The following is a 17,956-nucleotide window of genomic DNA, read 5'->3' as shown; positions in this document are numbered from 1 at the left end:
TAAAAGAGTGTACTGAAATATCTGTAGCTGGCCTGGACACGAAGCATAAAGAGGATTTCTGTGTTATTGTTTGCATCCAGCTTACTAGACTGAAATTTTTTTAGGGGTGGCCGAATGGGGACACTGAAAAGCTTTGGGTGGTACACTAAAACTGCAAGTCATGAGTGAATTTCAGGACTTCTGTTATGCTGTTGAAATATATTGGGTTTTTTAAACTATGTCAATGTGAAGAAAAAAGGAACTGCATGCTGATATACTTTAGTTTCTTGTTTTACAGTTAATATTGCCAAATATTTGTACAGTTCCAACCAGACCGGTTGTCCTTTTACTTAAAAAGAGACAAATATATAGCTTAAATTTGAAGGAGCACATCAATTCTAACAAACAAAACATTTACCAGGAACAAGCCTTCTTAAGTTTAGGAGAGACTCATGGGTATCCATAGATCCCTTTTTATTCAGATATTTTGCTGTGAGACTTCAAGGGACCTCTTTGAAAATGGCCATTCCAGTTGCATCCTGGCCAAAATTTAGCCTAATTTTGGAGTATTATTTAGCTCCCTATCCGTCAAGCTAAGGCATAATGGTTGGTCTCAAAGGATGCCTTAGGTTCTCTAGTCTCAATACATTTGCACTAGCCTATATGAGCACGCCACAGCCTCTTAAAAACTGTAATACTGACCTCCAGTCATTTTTGCTAGGGGGTCAACAATTGTATCAGAGGGCCATGGTCCCCCCAGACCCCTCCTTGGAGGCACCACTACAGATGGGCTTTAATTAATCTGCACATCTCACTCCTAAATGTTATGATTGTTAAAAAATACAAAACTGACTGAAAAAGTACCTGTCATTTTAATTTTGAAAAAAAAAGAGATGTAAGAAATTTAATATAGTTTCCAGTAATAAATTAATGTTTTACATGACCAGCAATATTTTATTACATTCATTATTACACTATCAGTCACAACATATTGGGTTTAATTGCATTTTTGACCTAGTTGAGAACAAAATACAGTACTTCACACTTACAAATGACTGCAAAGTGATTACACAATTGAATTCTTGTGGATTTAGTGTGTAACTAGCATGTGGAAATTAGACCCCAAGATGGGTTTACCCATTTGAAATGGTCGACTTGGTTCCATTTTGACTGCCAGGATGAATCAGTTCAAGAAAATTAACTGCATTCATTGTGAAGATGAAGCCTCTGTGTGTTCAGTCTCCTCCACCAGTACACCTTTACATCACCCATTGACAATCTATTTATGTAATCTAATGGAACTTTTGTCTTATTGCCAAACAATATTGCCCCCTATATTTCTTTGTGCTCATTTAACTCTTGATCCCAATCCATTCATTTTCAGATGGAGCAGCTGGTGTATCTCAGTTTGTTGTCCTAAACGCAGTCTTCCACAACAGCCATAAACAAGCCATTTAGTATTCTCCATTGCGGCACTTTGTAGGTTTATCACCAAATGATGCAGCACCTCTGAATTGCTTCAGACTCCCCCCATAGTTGGTAGACACACCATTTATTTCTTGAGCGGCGTGTTTTGGGGACCAGTCAGTTTGAGTGAGCATTTTCAGAAAGGTCTGTGGTTAATGAAAACTTCATCAAGCTGCTGTCAGTTACACATTTGTTAAAAAACAAGGTATAAATACTGAGCCGTTTTAATGACTATCTCACACCACTCCCTCTCTTTGCAGCCAACCGACCGAAGAGCCTCCTGGTGTACATCAATCCATACGGGGGAAAGCGGCGCGGGAAGCGTATTTACGAGCAGAAGGTGGCACCACTGTTTCGCCGCGCCTGCATCTCCGCCGACGTGATTGGTGGGTCCCTATCAGTAGCGTTCCTTAACATTTAAATAAAAAATGAGTCTCAATAGCCGCCATATAGATCTCCACTGCCACTGTGGCCTCTCAATGGACCGAAGAGGCTTGCAAGGATATGATTTGGCTTATAGTGCCATTAATCATGCCACCACCTTAATGGAAGCTGTGATAGTTGATAAGCTCGGGTATCCAAACACATCTATTATTCAATAAGTGTTTGCTACAGCTACACATAATCTTGGGTATTGATGGTCTATACTATTCACTCTGGGCTTCCTACAGCTGCTGTGAATTGCAGGATTGTATTTGCGTTGATATTATATGCCTGGAAAACAGATTTACCGTTGAAATATTGTTTTTGTTTTCATGGGCCCAGGGCTCATTTTGCGGGCTAATATACAATAGCTGAATTAGGTTGTTTTGTGCCACTGTGCCTTTGCTTTCTCTGAACATTACTCTGCACAGCGGCTTCCAGTAAATAGGCTCAAAAGTGCAGTACTTTTTCTTGTCTTGTATTTCAAAATGCCTGTAATAGCATGCTCATTGTGCAAGTCAGGACGAAAAGAGTCGGGTGTTTTTTTTCTGTACATTCCCTTTCATTGAGGCTGTACTAACACACTTGCTGTTTTATTTGTTTCCATAGTTACAGAGCGGGCCAATCATGCCAGGGACCACTTGAAAACGGAGGCCAATCTAGATAAATATGACGGGTGAGTGCTCAAGTTAGGTAGCTGCTGCTCTCAGCTTTTAACACCTGTTCTTCACTGTGACATGGAGTTGACTCTTGTCAGTTTATGCTGTAATTAAGCCACTGATAGACTCTCCCTTGACCTGTGTATCAGTTATCGCACACATGGAGTTTGCTACAAGGCCCTGTTGTGCCCAGAGACAAAACCTTGTGTTTTTCTCACACTTAACAACCATTGTCATTGTCATGATCTCAGAGGTCGACCTGCATTTCCTCATACAGTTTTATTTTTGTAACCTAATCAGTGTTTCTTACTTTAGATCAGAATTTCCCAACTGTTGGAAGATAGACATCAGTAAACGTGCTGGTAGTGTGACAGTGAGATACTGTTTTTATCCTTCAACATCATATATAACTCAGTCCAAGTTGGTATTTTGGCCTGATGATGGCACTGGAGAAAAAGTTCAGAGATCACCAGACTGATTAAAGTTCATCCTCGGGGGAACACGAATGTGTGTCCCACAATTCATGGCAAACAACTCAGTATACATTGAGACATTTCATGCACAACCATAAATGTCACCCTTGTGGTGCCAATTTTGGAAAAGTGAGGGAATCACCAGAGTCAGTAGGATTTGTCATCTGGGAACTATTAATGTCTGTACAAGATGTTACTACAATCCATGTGGTAAAAGTTGAGACTCCCATTTTGATGCCCCAAGTTTGGCATTACTGCCTTGGCCAGAAGAGTCTTCTGTATATATGGACAAGAGCTTGGAGCTGTGGAGAAGTGAGGGGTAGGTCTGACTAACAGTCTGTAGTGATGCATTGTAATTCAAAGCAGCCATGCTCTTAAATATTCAAAACTTTAAGTCATAATAAAATGTAAACAGATGAGCTCTAAAAAAAAATCATCCCCCATTCCTTTTTGTTATGAATGTTGATATTAGCTATAGAAACCAAAACTATATTTCATAGGATATGTAAAAACTAGCAGATAAATACAGATAGAAAGACCAGATAAAAATTTAGTTAATCTCTTAAGTCACTGGTTCTCATAGTATGGTACGTGAGCTCCCTTTAGTGGTGCACAGAGGAATCTGAATAAATAAATAAATAAATAATTTAAATTATATACAATACAATCAAAGAATGAAGATACTTAAATTATGAGATCGCTGTAATTTGTATTGCTGTAGTTTGGATATCAGCCAGCCATGTAGTCATGTTCAGTAATGTAGCATGTGCATATTTCCATGACATATTATGGCAAGATATTGAGCAGGGGTAAAATGGATGGTTTAAAAACACTGCACAGGAAGAAAAGTGTGGGTCAGGAGAATATTTTAAGCAGCCCTGTTTAAACTTAAGTGGACAACAAGCACAAGCAGCACCAGTCAAGTCTCCATAGCACCTGATAGGGGGTTGACCCTCGTGGTGTGTGAGCCTTGTGTGTAAGAGTTTAAGTGCCAATTCTAGTGCTACCCATTTGTACAATGTGGCTAACAACAGTCAGAGCTAGTAGTTTCTAAGATGGTATGTGGTGGAAAATTTTAGGATTCATCCTCTGGGTACCATAACTGTCGATACAAAATTTAAAATGAGACTCAGAGATTCTGCAATGAGGCTTAATGTTTTAAGATAAGGGCCCTATGTGTTAGTCATATAGAGTCTAAACCTTTTACAATGATTAAAGATGTATAAAAATTATAATGAAGTTTTGAGATACTCTAATAGTTTTTCACTTCTGTAAGGCAGACCTGCTCAGTTGCATAATTTCAATAGAAATAGAAGTAGATCTGAGAGCTATATGAATGAAAAATAGCAGCTAAAGGGATGTTTTTGAAATACTTGAACTCGTACAGATAATAAAGGACCAAGAACATATCCCTGTGGTACTCTAGTGCAAATGAGTTGTAAAGGATACAATCCTTATGGCAACACAAAAGGTCCTTAAAAGAGATGGGAATAAAATCCATCTATTATTTGGTATGCTATACTTTACACATTCAATGAAAGCCAAGTGCTCTATTGTAGCAAAAGTAGCTGTTCAGATCTAAAGGCAATATAACAAACGGCACCAGGAAAGCCTATTAGAATTAAGGCATTATACGATGATTTTAGGCATGTAGATGGTTCTTTTCACTAAATCTCAATCTACATATCTCTCACATATGTCTCATAAGTATGTTTTCAGCACAAATTGTACATGATGCTGCAGCTCACAACTGTCAGTATAGGAAGCATATGATGCAGCTCACAGCCTAACATATAGGGCATCAATAACATAAAAGGTTTTTCCTGCTGAATGCCCACCGTCTCCAGTTTCTATTTATCAGATATTCAGTCCAGCAGAACAGGGTTAGAGTCCATTATGCTTTTACTCCGCTGTTCATAGAATTTATGGGTACATTTCTGTAAGGTTTTGATATAGACTTAAAACAGGTATAATGCTGGGCGGCACAGTGTGATATTCTCATTTATTGAATGCTTTCAGAGCTACATCTGCTGCCCACTGGTATTATTGTCAAGGTTTTCTGGCCATATAGTACTTTTCTCAGCGATCTGACCTATATTGCAAAGACATACACATATTATTGAACTTGCTATGTGGTTTCCTCCCATGCTACCTGATCTGAAACTATTCTCAACAATGTTCAAGTTTGTCACAGAACTTGTGTCATGTAAATTGTTGATATTATTTGTCTGTCCAGGGTGGTGTGTGTTGGTGGAGATGGGATGTTCAGTGAGATCCTGCATGGTTTGGTCACCAGGACCCAAACAGACAATGGCGTGGACCAAAACCAACCAGATGCTGAGTTGGTGCCATGTTCTCTACACATAGGAATCATTCCTGCAGGTGAGCTTTGGTCTTTATCACACAAAAACATTTCCAGGGTTTGGAAACAGCAGTGTGACACGAACTGACTTTGTAATTATGATTTCTTAATGTCAAATTAAAGAAGTCGCAGCCGGTTAGCTTAGCCAGTGAATGAGGAAGTATTCAGTTCCTTTTCTCATCTAAACCTACTTTTATGACACTATGAAACTCTGTTACAAGTAAAAGTCCTGCACTGAACATTTTACTTAAGTAAAAATTAGTGCAAATAATCAGGAAAATGTACTTCAAGTGTTAAAAGTAATATCTAATGCAGAAAAATCTTTTTTTTTTTTAAAGAAAAAAAAATAATAAAAACACCAAACCCCAAAAACTCAAAATTGTTTTGAAAAATAGAAAATTACTAAGAAATTTATCAAAATAGTTGCTGATTAATTTTCTGTTCAATGGCCAATTGATTTATCGACGAAATGTTTCAGCTGTACTTGTATAAATTGTTGGATAGTTTAATTTATGATAAAAATGTAATTTTTTTAAAGTCTTCTTATGGTCTTTATGCAAAAAATTGCATTGGTGAAGTAACTAGTAACTAAAGCTCTAAGATAAATGTAGATAATTTAAAGGTACAAGATCTTCATCTGAAATGTGAAGTGGCATGAAAAGAAGAGACTTAAGCACAAGTACAAGTACAAGTACATCCATTTTGTACTTAAGCACAGAACTTGAGTAAAAGTGCTAAATTACATTCCACCACTAAGCGTAGCTTATTGTAAAGACTGAACAATGGGAAAACAACTAGCTTGGTTCCAGCCAAAGGTAACAAAATCCACCAGACAGCACCTTTAAGGCTATAATCACTTTACACGACCTAAAGCTCAATTCAGATTATTTACCCAGATCCAATCTTTCTGCCCAGACATGTTTAAAATGGCACATTTATGATCCGTCCCGAAACGCTTTACATGCAACCAATTACATCACACACATGCATGTTGGAAAAACAACAAAAACATCACGTTTTCAAAACGGGCATTTGGGGGGAAAAAAATGACATAGCCGTGCAAACGTTTATCTCCCTGATGATCGCCATAAAAGGAAAGGCCGATAATCTGTGGAGAGCGAGGTGTGAGTGAGGAAAGGTGTCAGCAGTGGTGAAACTGCAATGTAGACGGCCTCATGGGGGAACAGTTCCTCCAAACCTTTAGGATGTCAGGGGCAATATTTCAATATCTCTGTGGGCACCTCACAACAAAGCTGTCACCGCATGTAGGCAAGGTGTCACCTTCAGAAAATATGGAGCTTAATGTGCAAAGAAGCAAAGAAAATAAAAGAGAGAATGACTTTTTCTCTGATAGGAAATAATCTCATCTAACTCTTAGCAAGGAAGCAAATAGCAGTTTTTCCAAAATGTTAAGACATTTTTAAGCTTTTTATGAAATTAGTGTAACACTGACATTAATTTGCATCTCAGTAAATGCAAAATAATGACACAAGTAGAATTGTTCACATGTGAATTAACTTAAGTTAGACAAAATTGAGACAAAACATAAAAACTGCACTATATATAATTACAAATGCATCACAGTAAAAATCCAGCCTGTGATTGCATGCAATTCTGGGCCGTTGTGTTGTTTTTCTGTAAAGAACATTTACCTCACAGGTAAAAATCAGCTTGTGGTGAACCTTTTCTAGAAGTCAAAGAACAAAGGCTTTCTTTAAAGTTCACCAACTTACCTTTAAATTCAGTCACATAAAAGAAGAAAAATAGGACAACCTCTCTCCATCAGCAGCCTCTGTAGAACATAATGTAATGCTGACATGTTATAATTTGCCTAAAAGACATGACTTTTAGTTTTTCGGAAATGGAAAAAGTTTTGCTCTATTTTCACCGTTGCTGTCAATCTCCTCTCTCCGCCTACACCTGCGGTATGTATCCACAGCTGAAAGCCCAGAGTTTAATACCATGTCTCTTATCAAAAAGTGAGAAATGCAGAAACTCACTCTTCATCACAGACTAAATTAGACATAAAATAAATCTCACTCTCACAAATTACAAGAATGTATTTTTAAGGAGGACCTTTTATGCTCATTGCCAGGTTGTTTGTGTTTAAGGTTTCTACTAGAACATGTTTATGTGCTTTAATGGTCAAAACACACATGCCTGAAATAAGGTCTGTGGTTAACACAGCCTTCAGAGACTTTTACAAATACAAATTACAAAAATAGCGTGCTTGCAGTAGGGATTACTTCAACATATATTTACCTCATTATTTGAAACTTTGGCCACATTAAATGTGAACATCCTTCATTGCAACACTATATAAGACACAAATTATGGAAAAGCATAATAGGTCCCCTTTAATGCAGCCCTCTATTGCTTTATACCTCAAACTGAGATTAAGGAATGGTGTTTTGTCAAGATAAGTGTTTCATGGTGGCTGTCAACAGTTTTTTTCTAAATTGTACAGAAGGGCTGCCACAGTTTCAAAAAGGGTAAAACGGACACTCCTGCATAGAAATTCCACTTAACAGAGCGGTTATTGATTTCTATATTGAAGAACTTCAGTCCCACTGATCCACCGTTGCGGAGTTACACAAGAGGATCTCTATGGCAACAGGGCAGGAGGTCCCAACAGGGGCCTGCTGAGGGTCAATCACTCCAAGAACCATAAATGGAAACTTGCTGTGTGACATTTTGAAATCACTGTAATTTTCATGAGGATAGAAACACAGTGCATGGACACCAATATGAGGCTATCTGGTGCACAGCTTGATGGTAATGGCAGATGGGTTTAAAAATCAGCTGCGGACACAGTAAATGATTTTCTAGTTACACCCATGATTTGCATGGTGTTGTCTCAATTGCTTTGCCTTTTCAAAATCACAGATTAATTAAAATGTTAAGCATATTATGACTAATCTCTTCACGCAACTCTATAAGCGTCCAGCACCTTGTCAATACACTTAAGCTCAGATAAATGTAGCTGTTATTGAAAACTCAGGGCCACAGGGATAAAAGCTCTCAAGTAGATATTGTCCTAAACATGTTTTTAAATGCCAGTGGTATGCCATTTAACGCAGGGACTTCAGTGGCTGAACATTGAATTGAAAGTGCTTTGCTTTGCTGACATCAGGAGTTAAGCAAACCCTCAAATGACCAAGGACAACATCTCCTTAGTGCTTTTAAACCTCAAAACAATTTATTGCCATTTCTTTAAGAGCATTGTATAAGTTCCCTCTCTACTCAGTCTGTGGCAGAAATAACAGCTGACAGTCAGACAGATGTCTGAGCTTTGTGAAAGTAACAGTGACTACATTAACATGCAGAAGAATATCCTGTTTTTTTCTCCTTTTTTAAAAAGAGCTGTTTACATAATGAAAATGAAATTATTAAAATAATAAAAAGGAAAAGCAGCAAGTCCTCATACACACAGTGTATATTAGAAACTGGAACCATGACATTTTGTTCTTTTTGCATGAAAAATGACTTACACGGTTATAAAAATAATTGCCAATTAATCAAATTCAATATTTCCCTCTGAGGTGCAGTGAAGTAGAAGTGAAATGAGATTAAAATACTTAAGTAATGTAAAAGTTTCACAGATTTGAACTTTACTACAGTACTTGAATAAATGTACTTAGTTACATTCCAGCGCTGGTCAGCAGAGAGACGCGCAGTAACTGAAATAACAGTCATTTACATTGTTAAATGTGCCTCACATGTAAAACTTATTTTTTGTTGCGCTGGGCAAAAATTTGTGGCCTGTGAAAATGAAATATTTTTCTTTTATTTTAAGAATTTAATCGAACATGTAAAATTTAATAGATTAATTGATAGGCTATGAAATACTGTCAAAATATGTGCAATATGTTGAGCTGACTGAGGAAAAACACGTTTGGTATTGTTTGAAATAAGCAAACGTTTTATGTTTTTTTTTAATTTCTTTTAAAACAACAATTAATTGATTAACCAATTGTTAATTTTACAGATTAATCGATCGAGGAAAGTGCTTACAATTTGCAACCCTAGTACAAACAAAATAAGAACAAATTGTGTTTACAACCTAAAATTAGAGAAAATTTGTTCATATATCATTTTTTGCATGAGGCCCACTGTGTATCAACGAATGGGTCTTGGACACAAGAAAGGCTGAAAACTACAGTGCTGTGAACCATAAACTTGGGTGCTTTATAGATCTGCACTTTTACACCACCTGGTTGTGATTTATGATTTTATCAATACAACAATCAATATCGCTGTCAAAGTTATGGTAATGTGACAGTAAGGTATCAAAGTCCTTGTTGCCAAGGTTCAATTAAGAGTCATGAAGTCATTTATGGCCTTGTCACTGAGCTGTCAAACACGCAAATGCTCTGCCAGATGCTTTCTCGTGTGTTCCTGTGCGACTAATTTTAGCTATCACGGTCTGAAAAGGATTCTCAGTTAACCCTGACACGTTCAAAGTAGGTTTTTTTGATGAAAAAGCAAAAATGATATGTTGGTCAAAGGTCCACTTGTCTAGTTCCAAATTGTCCGCTGCTGTCGCTATGAGATACAGTCACAAGTGCAGCTATAAATACATTTATGCACTGAGGATTCAAGCAGCAAAAATATCCTTTTCGGGGCAGTACTAAAAAGTATCGAGACTCCACTGTTGTCCCTGAGATAAAGACGATTTCACTGCCAAGATGATCTTACTGGGGAGACAGTGCTGGATAATAATGCAGATAAAAACTGGAGCTTCTCCACTGAGGATATGACAGTTTATGCTCTCTCTTCTGAATATGCCAACAGGGTACTGCGGTTGAGTAACTTAAGGGGAATAAAACATTGAACATCTGAGGACTGAAGATCACTGAACATCTGTGTGTGCCACTTAAATCCATTCAAAGTCAGCTTTTACTGGGTAGCTTTAGAGGAGTCAAATCGCATATGTCACCGTTTTTTTTCTTTTTTTTTTAAACGCTCAGCAAAATAGCGGGCGGTGTCAGGCACAATTGGAAAGTGTTTTCGGATGTGATTACGAAGCTCGGAGGCGAGGGGGGAAGGGGGCAAAGGCCAGATAAGTGATATTCATAGAAAGTGCAGGAGCAAGTCAGAGAGAGAGCTCATCTTCATACTCATCTATGTGTCCACCGCTCAATGACAAGCCTGATCTCCTCTGTCACGCTTCTGTGAGCCAGCTCAAAACATCACTAGTTAGATTTCACTCTCTCCTCTCCTCTCTCCCTCACTCTCTCTGTCTTTTATCAGAGGCAGTAGGTCCATTTCACCACTTGAAGATGATCAAAGTAGGGCAGATAGGTCCGAAATTACGCCATGTGGCGCAGAAAAAGAGATAGAGCCTTATTACCTCTCAAGTTGAAAGATTTAATATCAAACTCTACATTTCTCTCAAGGCAGGGGGATGCCTCTTATCCCTCATTTGTTGGCTGAAGAGAGCTGATGATAGCCCGGGGCTCGGAGCTATCCTATTAGTTCACTTTATGACTGAAACGTCTCCTTACTTCCGCCTAATGAAATCATTCAACTGGATTCTTCGTACTTGGTTGCAGCTTTGAAAGACATGTAACTCTACCAAGGACCAAATCTTTATGACTGATTTTAACTATGAATAGTGACCTGTGTGACATCTTTGCAGCCATACCTCCCAATAAAACCTCACAACATGCCTGTACAGTCTTATGACTGTAGATAGCAACACACTGAAGACACACCAACCATTCATAGAATATTAATGACACTATGCATGAACTGTTCTGCAGAGTTTGGCAATAAAAAGTAACTCATAAAGTCATATCAGTTTATGTGATATTGTATCATAAGGTCTCTACAGATTTCATTGGTTGCTCAAACCAAACTCACTCTGTAATTTATAGATTTATGAAGTCGGAAAATTCACAAAGATGAGAGAATAAAACTACAGAAAGTAACTTTTTATGAGTTTTATCATATTTGCTGAAAAGTGTCACTATATCCATACAGAATACATAAGGCAAATAATCTGTGAAAAACTAATGTTCCTCCTACTGCTTGCACTGTGCTTTTTTTAAAAAAATCTACTGTGGCTGAAGTAAAATAACCAATCAGAGGTGAGGAGTCTATCACATACTTTAGTGTACCCTTTAGCTGTAAATTAGCAAGTTTGTACCTTGGCTTAACTGATTCCAACATGACAGCTGGGTCATTTTACAGCTAAACAGTACACTAAAATATGTTTCTGACAACATTTGAGGCGAGAAACAGGCAAAGCAGTGTTGATTCTTATTTGACCAACGCTGCTTAGATTCACCGCAGTTCAGCATCGTTGACAGCTGCTTTGGAGTCTCCTGCCCTCTGTTATGTCTTTTTTTCATTCGGGCCCGGTGGATCCCTCCAAATGCCATTAGAAGCACCATGAGGAGGTAGAGGAACATGATTTTTGTCCACAGATTATCTGTTTCATTGTGTAGATTTGGTGACACTTTCAGCAAAAATGACAAAAATTTGCTATACAGCCAGCATCTGATTCACTTCCTTTTTTGCAGCAAAGGAGGAAGAAAAACACTTTTAAAAACAGGCTTGTCAGTTGAAACATCCCTGCAACAACAAACTTAGTCTTTAGTGCTAATTTGCAAATGTGAAGCATACTAAACTGGGCGGGTGATGGAGGCAGAGGGCCATACCAGCCTCAGACTGCAGTCTGCTTTTCAGGTAGATAAAGTTGTTCAAAAAATATTTTTGATTCATGTGAATGTTTATTTTCAAGCATATTTCAATCCTTAAAAAGAAAAAAAAAATCATTTGGTGACCTACTTGCAGAAACTTTCAAGCTCTAGGGGTCCCAGACCCCCTGTTTAATGACCCAGGTGCTAAGCTTAAGCCTTACCTCCACTGCACAAAAAACCCCACTAACACCTGCTAACATCTGGCTTTTTAATGCAATGAGAATGCATACACATTCACACCCGGGCTAAATGACTCTGCAGTAGACACAGATTTTTATCAACTTTTGCTGTGATGCCAGTCATGTGATCTTTCAAGATTCTCTGGTGGCAAGAGGTGTCGTTGTTTGGAAAACTGACACAATCAGGCAGAAGGGTGTTTACCGCAGAGACACCAAAATCAGAGATGCTCTATTCATTTAAAATATCTACCCATGTTGGCTTTAAATAGGGGAGGTTTGCTATTTAAAAAAAAAAGTATTAATGGGTGAAAACAGCATATGTGCCCCTGAAACAGAGTAGTAGAACTAAAAAGTTATTTTTCACCCCACGGTGTCTTTAACATGTCTTTAGCAAGGCTATAATGGCTGTCCATCGACCTGTGTGTCTCTCTCTCAACAGGCTCCACTGATTGTATCTGCTTTGCCACAGTGGGAACCAACGATCCAGTTACTTCTGCTTTACACATCATTGTAGGTGAGTGAGTAACTGAAAGGCCGAGTCTAACAGGGCGCTACGTGTCAGGGTGGCATCCTGTTTCTGAGATGTTATCAGTGTTGTGTGGGAGGCTACATTATTACAGCAACTGGTTTTATTTTCATGTTTTGGTAACAAAACAGGGAGTGGCTTAGCACAACTCTACTGGGTGTTTCCTTACAGGTGATTCCCAGCCCATGGACGTGTGTTCCATTCACCACAATGACACCTTTATCAGATACTCTGTATCGTTGCTTGGCTACGGTTTCTATGGTGATGTGCTGACAGACAGCGAGAGGAAGAGATGGCTGGGTCCTGCAAGATATGACCTGTCAGGTATGAGGGCCGTCATCTTCTAAACTTTGAACGACACTTCAGATTTAAGTCTGCACACACACTTTCTTTTAACCCTTGGCTCACTGACCTCACAGCAGCTTATTTTAATGTGTGCTAACCTGGAGTTTATCCCTGAGCTTTCTGGTCCTGCTCCAGCTCCAGACTTTGGAGGATTAAAGATATAGATCTAACACAGTCTCAGGATTGTGGATTCAGTTCAAGCGTTAGTGTAGCTCAGCAGTGGAAGTCCCTAACACCATCAAGATTTCTCTGTTCACTGGGGCTGAATATTAAAGGAATATTTCAGTTTTTTGGTTTTTTTTTAATGGAGTTGTATAAAGTACTTATCACTAGTCAGACTATTAGATATCTGGCAGCACACCCCCAGTTTGGAGAAGCAGGCTGGAGTCCAACATGGAAGCTAAGCAATCTACTGCTGTGAATGGGGTCAGCAACAAAATATATTAAAGCCACTTAAAAAAAGTCCTACCTAAATAAATCATTATGAATTGAGTTTCATGCTATTAAAATAAATTCACTGCTTCACCTTAATATCAGACAGTAATTACCAACTGGAAAATAAGGCTCTCCTCAAAGCCAGATTCCATAGAGAAAAACAGTAATTAAACATTTCTGAACACAGAAGCTGCTGGTGCACTGCTGCTTCGATGTGCCATTATGTTTTTGTTATTGTTAGACTGTGGCATTTAAAGGGGTCAGTTCAGATTCACCAAAGTCACACCGTAACACAAACTAATTCACTGCTGTAAACCAGCTGCTCCCATGTTCAGAGAGATACATTTTTTGTTTTTTTGAGTGAAGTCTGATGGCTTTGGCGAGAGCATAGATGGAGAACTGGAGCTTCCAAGTCAAAACAGGCTGTGTGAAGGAAAGGTAAAGTGCAATCAATATAGCACACACTCAAACTGATATTGACTTTTTTGGAGGGACTAAAATACATTTTGTTGCTGACCCCTCCACAGCATTGCAGTGCTTCCAAACTGGGGGTGTGTTGACTGACATCTATTGATGTAATACACAGACCATGAATAAGTATCTCATAAAACGTCACTTCAAAAAACCTGAAGTATACCTTTAATACTTGTACTCATTGCACTGTAAGGTGCTTGAAGTGAAGGCATCAACCTTATGATCCAAGTTATTAAACTAGGTCCAACTGCACAGAAACCTGGTGCATACAGGCTCATTTATCAAAGAAAATCCCCCAGAAACCCATATAACATATCCCTTTGAAAGTCCTTGTAACCTTAATGAAGACAAAAGGAGCAACCAATAGACTAAAAAGGGGAATCTAAGGATTCAACCCATCAATGTTTTCTCAGAGGCCCCGAATCTGTGCTATGCCTCAAAGAAATCCAATATAATTAAGTAAATGTTCTTCTTTTGGCCTAATTTTTAATTCAGAATATTGTCACGGCAAACAAAATCTTTGGGATCTTTGATTATTATGGTTTATTTTTATGATTATTATTTAAATATAGCAGATTTACCAGTTAAACATTAATTCTGTGAACTCTACTCTCGCACATCAAAAGTATATTTCAAGATTAGTAATGCTGTTTGCACCAAATTCATAGCTTCTCTATGTTATGTAACTTAAAGAGTAAAAAAAAACAAAAAAAAAACAGTGTATAATGCTTGTTGAGTAGTGTTGTTAATGGATTCAGGGCCAAAACGTTTTTTCTGCATATTGTATTACAAATATAACGAATAAGAATAAACAAATATGAATATGATGCTGATCTGGTGGCAGGTGATGTATATGTTGGCAACTTTTGTCACCAACAAACCACAGACGTCCCCCCATTTCCACTACTTTGCAGCATAATGTAGTGATTGGGTGTGTCTTAGCCCCCCCTTTTTCAGCCCTTCTTATGTCATTACTTTTTTCACAATTTATTCGTTTTTTTATTCCCAGGGTTTAGGCACTGCAGTCAATACTCTGGGGTTTAGTTACTTAAAAAAAAAAAAGAAGTAACATCAGACAATTTTTTGTCTGTTTTTTGGGAGACAGGAGTGAAAATAAGTCCTCCTCAACATCTGTTGTTATGGTTCCATAATGATATTGGAGAATAATTAGATGCAAAATAGGAGGCTTAACAGGATTTTTTTTCCTTGGCAACTGTCATTTTTTTCAAAAACAACAAACAGATTTTTAGGTATTCTATTATCTCAAATGACTTAAAAACAGTGCATATAGCTACCATAAATGGGGGGGCATTTTCTCAGAGGAGTATGCCCCCTGACCCCTTTAGGATTGGATTCCACCCCTGCAAGAGACATCAGCCCTTTCTGCACAGACATTTTGCTGCAGGTTCGCTAAGAAGTCCCTTCTTCATGCTGCCTTTGCACTTTTACAAAGAACCGAACAACTGCTCCAGTGTGTGATTTTAGACAGCATGTCAGCATCACAGAATCGGAAGACATTTAACACATATAACTTATGTGTTTCAAACAATAACAATGGCACAAAATGTCAAAAATAATTATTTGCCTTCTTAGTTATGCGGCAGATGATGTCATCCTCTGCTCGGAGGGTAAGGAGACCCTAAATCCCTTTTTCTTCCCAAATTTATGGACCTTTACAGTCACTGTTTTTCTTCTTTGAGTTAGCTGTTGTGTTAGCACGCTCACATTGCAGAATGAGCATTAAGCCCAAAGCACAGCTGAAAGTTACTGCAATATTTCATGGCAATTCATCCAATAGTTAGCATATGTCAACCCAATAGTGGCTCTAGAGGGTAAAATCAGGAAATCCCCAAAGACAGTAGAAATAATCCTCTGGGGACTATGATTGTGTGAGTGTGTTTGTAGAAAGGAGCATGATTGAATCTCAGAACTGAGTATGCATGGTTTGTAAATGTGGCCCCTTGGTTGCACACCAAACACAGCAAGGCTTTTAAATACACTTGTTTGTTAACTTTACTATAGCCTTGTTACTAAACTTTGCTGAAAAGTATTTTTTTTCACCCAGTTAAACCTACAACAGCCTCTAGAGAACAGAAGAATGGATTGAAAGAGAAGGATAGCAGTCTAATTAGTTATGCAGATGTATCGCTTTAGGAATTTCACTCTTAATTGTCTTGTCAGGTGTAATTAGAGTTAAATGAAACATAACAAATAAAACATTTTGGCATGCATTCTGTGGCCCACACTGTGTTTTTGTTCCAGGTGTAAAAACCTTTCTGAGTCACAACTTCTATGAAGGCACCATCTCTTTCCTCCCTGCTGAGAACAACATGGGGGACCCCAGGGACAAGCTGCAATGTCGATCCGGGTAAATAAAGCATCAGAGATATCCATTTCTGCAGCGTTTCAGCACTATTTCACAATGTGCTAACTTATCTGATGCACTTCAATAGTGCCAGTGCACCTGCCAGAGCTTAAATGGGAGAGTTAACGTTGTCAGGGAGCCTATCTGATTTATTGTGGACTGAGAGCCCATTCAGTCCTTTCCAAAAAGCGCTTGACTAAGTGCTTTGGTTTTTGAGACGCTGGGCGCAGACATTGTTTGTATTTGTTATGGGGACTGAAAGGAGCTGAAAACCATTAATCTGTAAAAACGCCATGTTTCCTGACAACTTATTTTACCATAAAAAGAGATATGACTCTGCTACAAAAGGCTTTTCTGGCTGCAGACTTGTGAGCATTTTCTCACAAAAACCACTTACATTTAAATAGCTAAACACAATACAAGTCATTTTAAGGTGGACTGAAGTAATTCGCTCCTAATGAGTCATCAAAGCTTGTTAAAAACGTGGAATGGCACAGCAACACTGATGGTTTGATGGTTGTAAAACAAGGTTATGCTGGTGTTTCAGGTGCCGCGTCTGTCAGCACAAGCCCTCATCAAAAGACACGCAGTGGGAGATGTCGGAGGAGAAGGAAAAGTCTGATAAAGGTACGAGTTTGGGGGTTATAACTCGAAATATGTCAAATTAATCACAAGGAAATGCCTGTTTCTCATTTCTCTGCCTCGTTACTTGCCTGTTTGTCTATTTTGAAACTGTTTCTAGACTTCTGAGATGTGTGGAAATAAGTATTTCCAAAGGATGTTGTTTGAGGGAAGAGACGAAAAACGAATGGAGATGAGACAACCCCTCACTGGCTCTCTTTTCTTCACAAATCAGGAGGAAATTTACATTCTGCGGTACCTGAGGTGGACCAAGTGTAAATAACATCATCATCTTCTCAAATATCTCCATTTTCTGTCAGGGTTGGGGTTTTTTTTCCCCCTGCGGCATGGCAAAATTCTTGATGAGATTCTTGATGAGTTATTGATGAGAAAATATGAACTGATTTTAGTGACACTGCATGACTCACTGCTGCGCCCCGCCGGAGCCTTTTTTTGCCTATCGATTTCCAAATCTTTCAGCATCCACCTCTGTGTCTGCTTGATGAGATTACAAGTTCCCTGACGAGGCTGAAGTCTCTCCACTCAGCCTAGAGTGGAACCACATCACCTCCTGATCCCTTCGCCTGTCGTCCTTACTATGCTGCACACACATTTATGCCTCTGCGCCGGCTAGAGTCGTGACCGAAGGCATTATGTTTTTGAGTTGTCCGTCCGTCAGAACGACCATCTGTCCGTACATCCCATTCTTGTGAACACAAGAACTACTTGAGCACATTTCTTCAAATTTGGCACAAACATCCACATGGACTCAACAAAGAACTGATTAGGTTTTAGTGATCAAAGGTCAAGGTCACAGTGACCTTGTGTTTGTCACATTCTTGTAAACGTGATATCTCAATAACACCTTTCCTCAAATTTGGCAAAATGTTCACTTGGACTCAGTAATGAGCTGATTAGAATTTGGTGTTCATAAGTTAAAG

At 38.5% G+C, this 17,956-nt stretch overlaps 1 protein-coding gene across 1 annotated transcript in view; it reads left to right on the top strand.

Moving 5' to 3' along the window:
- cerk (ceramide kinase) overlaps positions 1–17,956 on the top strand; it is a 52,344-nt gene that overhangs the window by 19,396 nt on the left and 14,992 nt on the right. The window contains exons 4-10 of the mRNA XM_042511662.2: positions 1,707–1,832; positions 2,479–2,545; positions 5,238–5,383; positions 12,689–12,763; positions 12,947–13,099; positions 16,292–16,397; positions 16,942–17,021. Of these exons, the coding sequence (XP_042367596.2) occupies positions 1,707–1,832; positions 2,479–2,545; positions 5,238–5,383; positions 12,689–12,763; positions 12,947–13,099; positions 16,292–16,397; positions 16,942–17,021 (753 nt within the window). The remainder of the gene's footprint in view (positions 1–1,706; positions 1,833–2,478; positions 2,546–5,237; positions 5,384–12,688; positions 12,764–12,946; positions 13,100–16,291; positions 16,398–16,941; positions 17,022–17,956) is intronic.

Source organism: Plectropomus leopardus, chromosome 22 (genome assembly GCF_026936395.1).
Source record: "Plectropomus leopardus strain MGB_pleo_1.0 chromosome 22, ASM2693639v1, whole genome shotgun sequence".
Classification (NCBI taxonomy): Eukaryota; Metazoa; Chordata; class Actinopteri; order Perciformes; family Serranidae; genus Plectropomus; species Plectropomus leopardus.
This window is presented reverse-complemented; position numbering and strand designations above follow the sequence as displayed.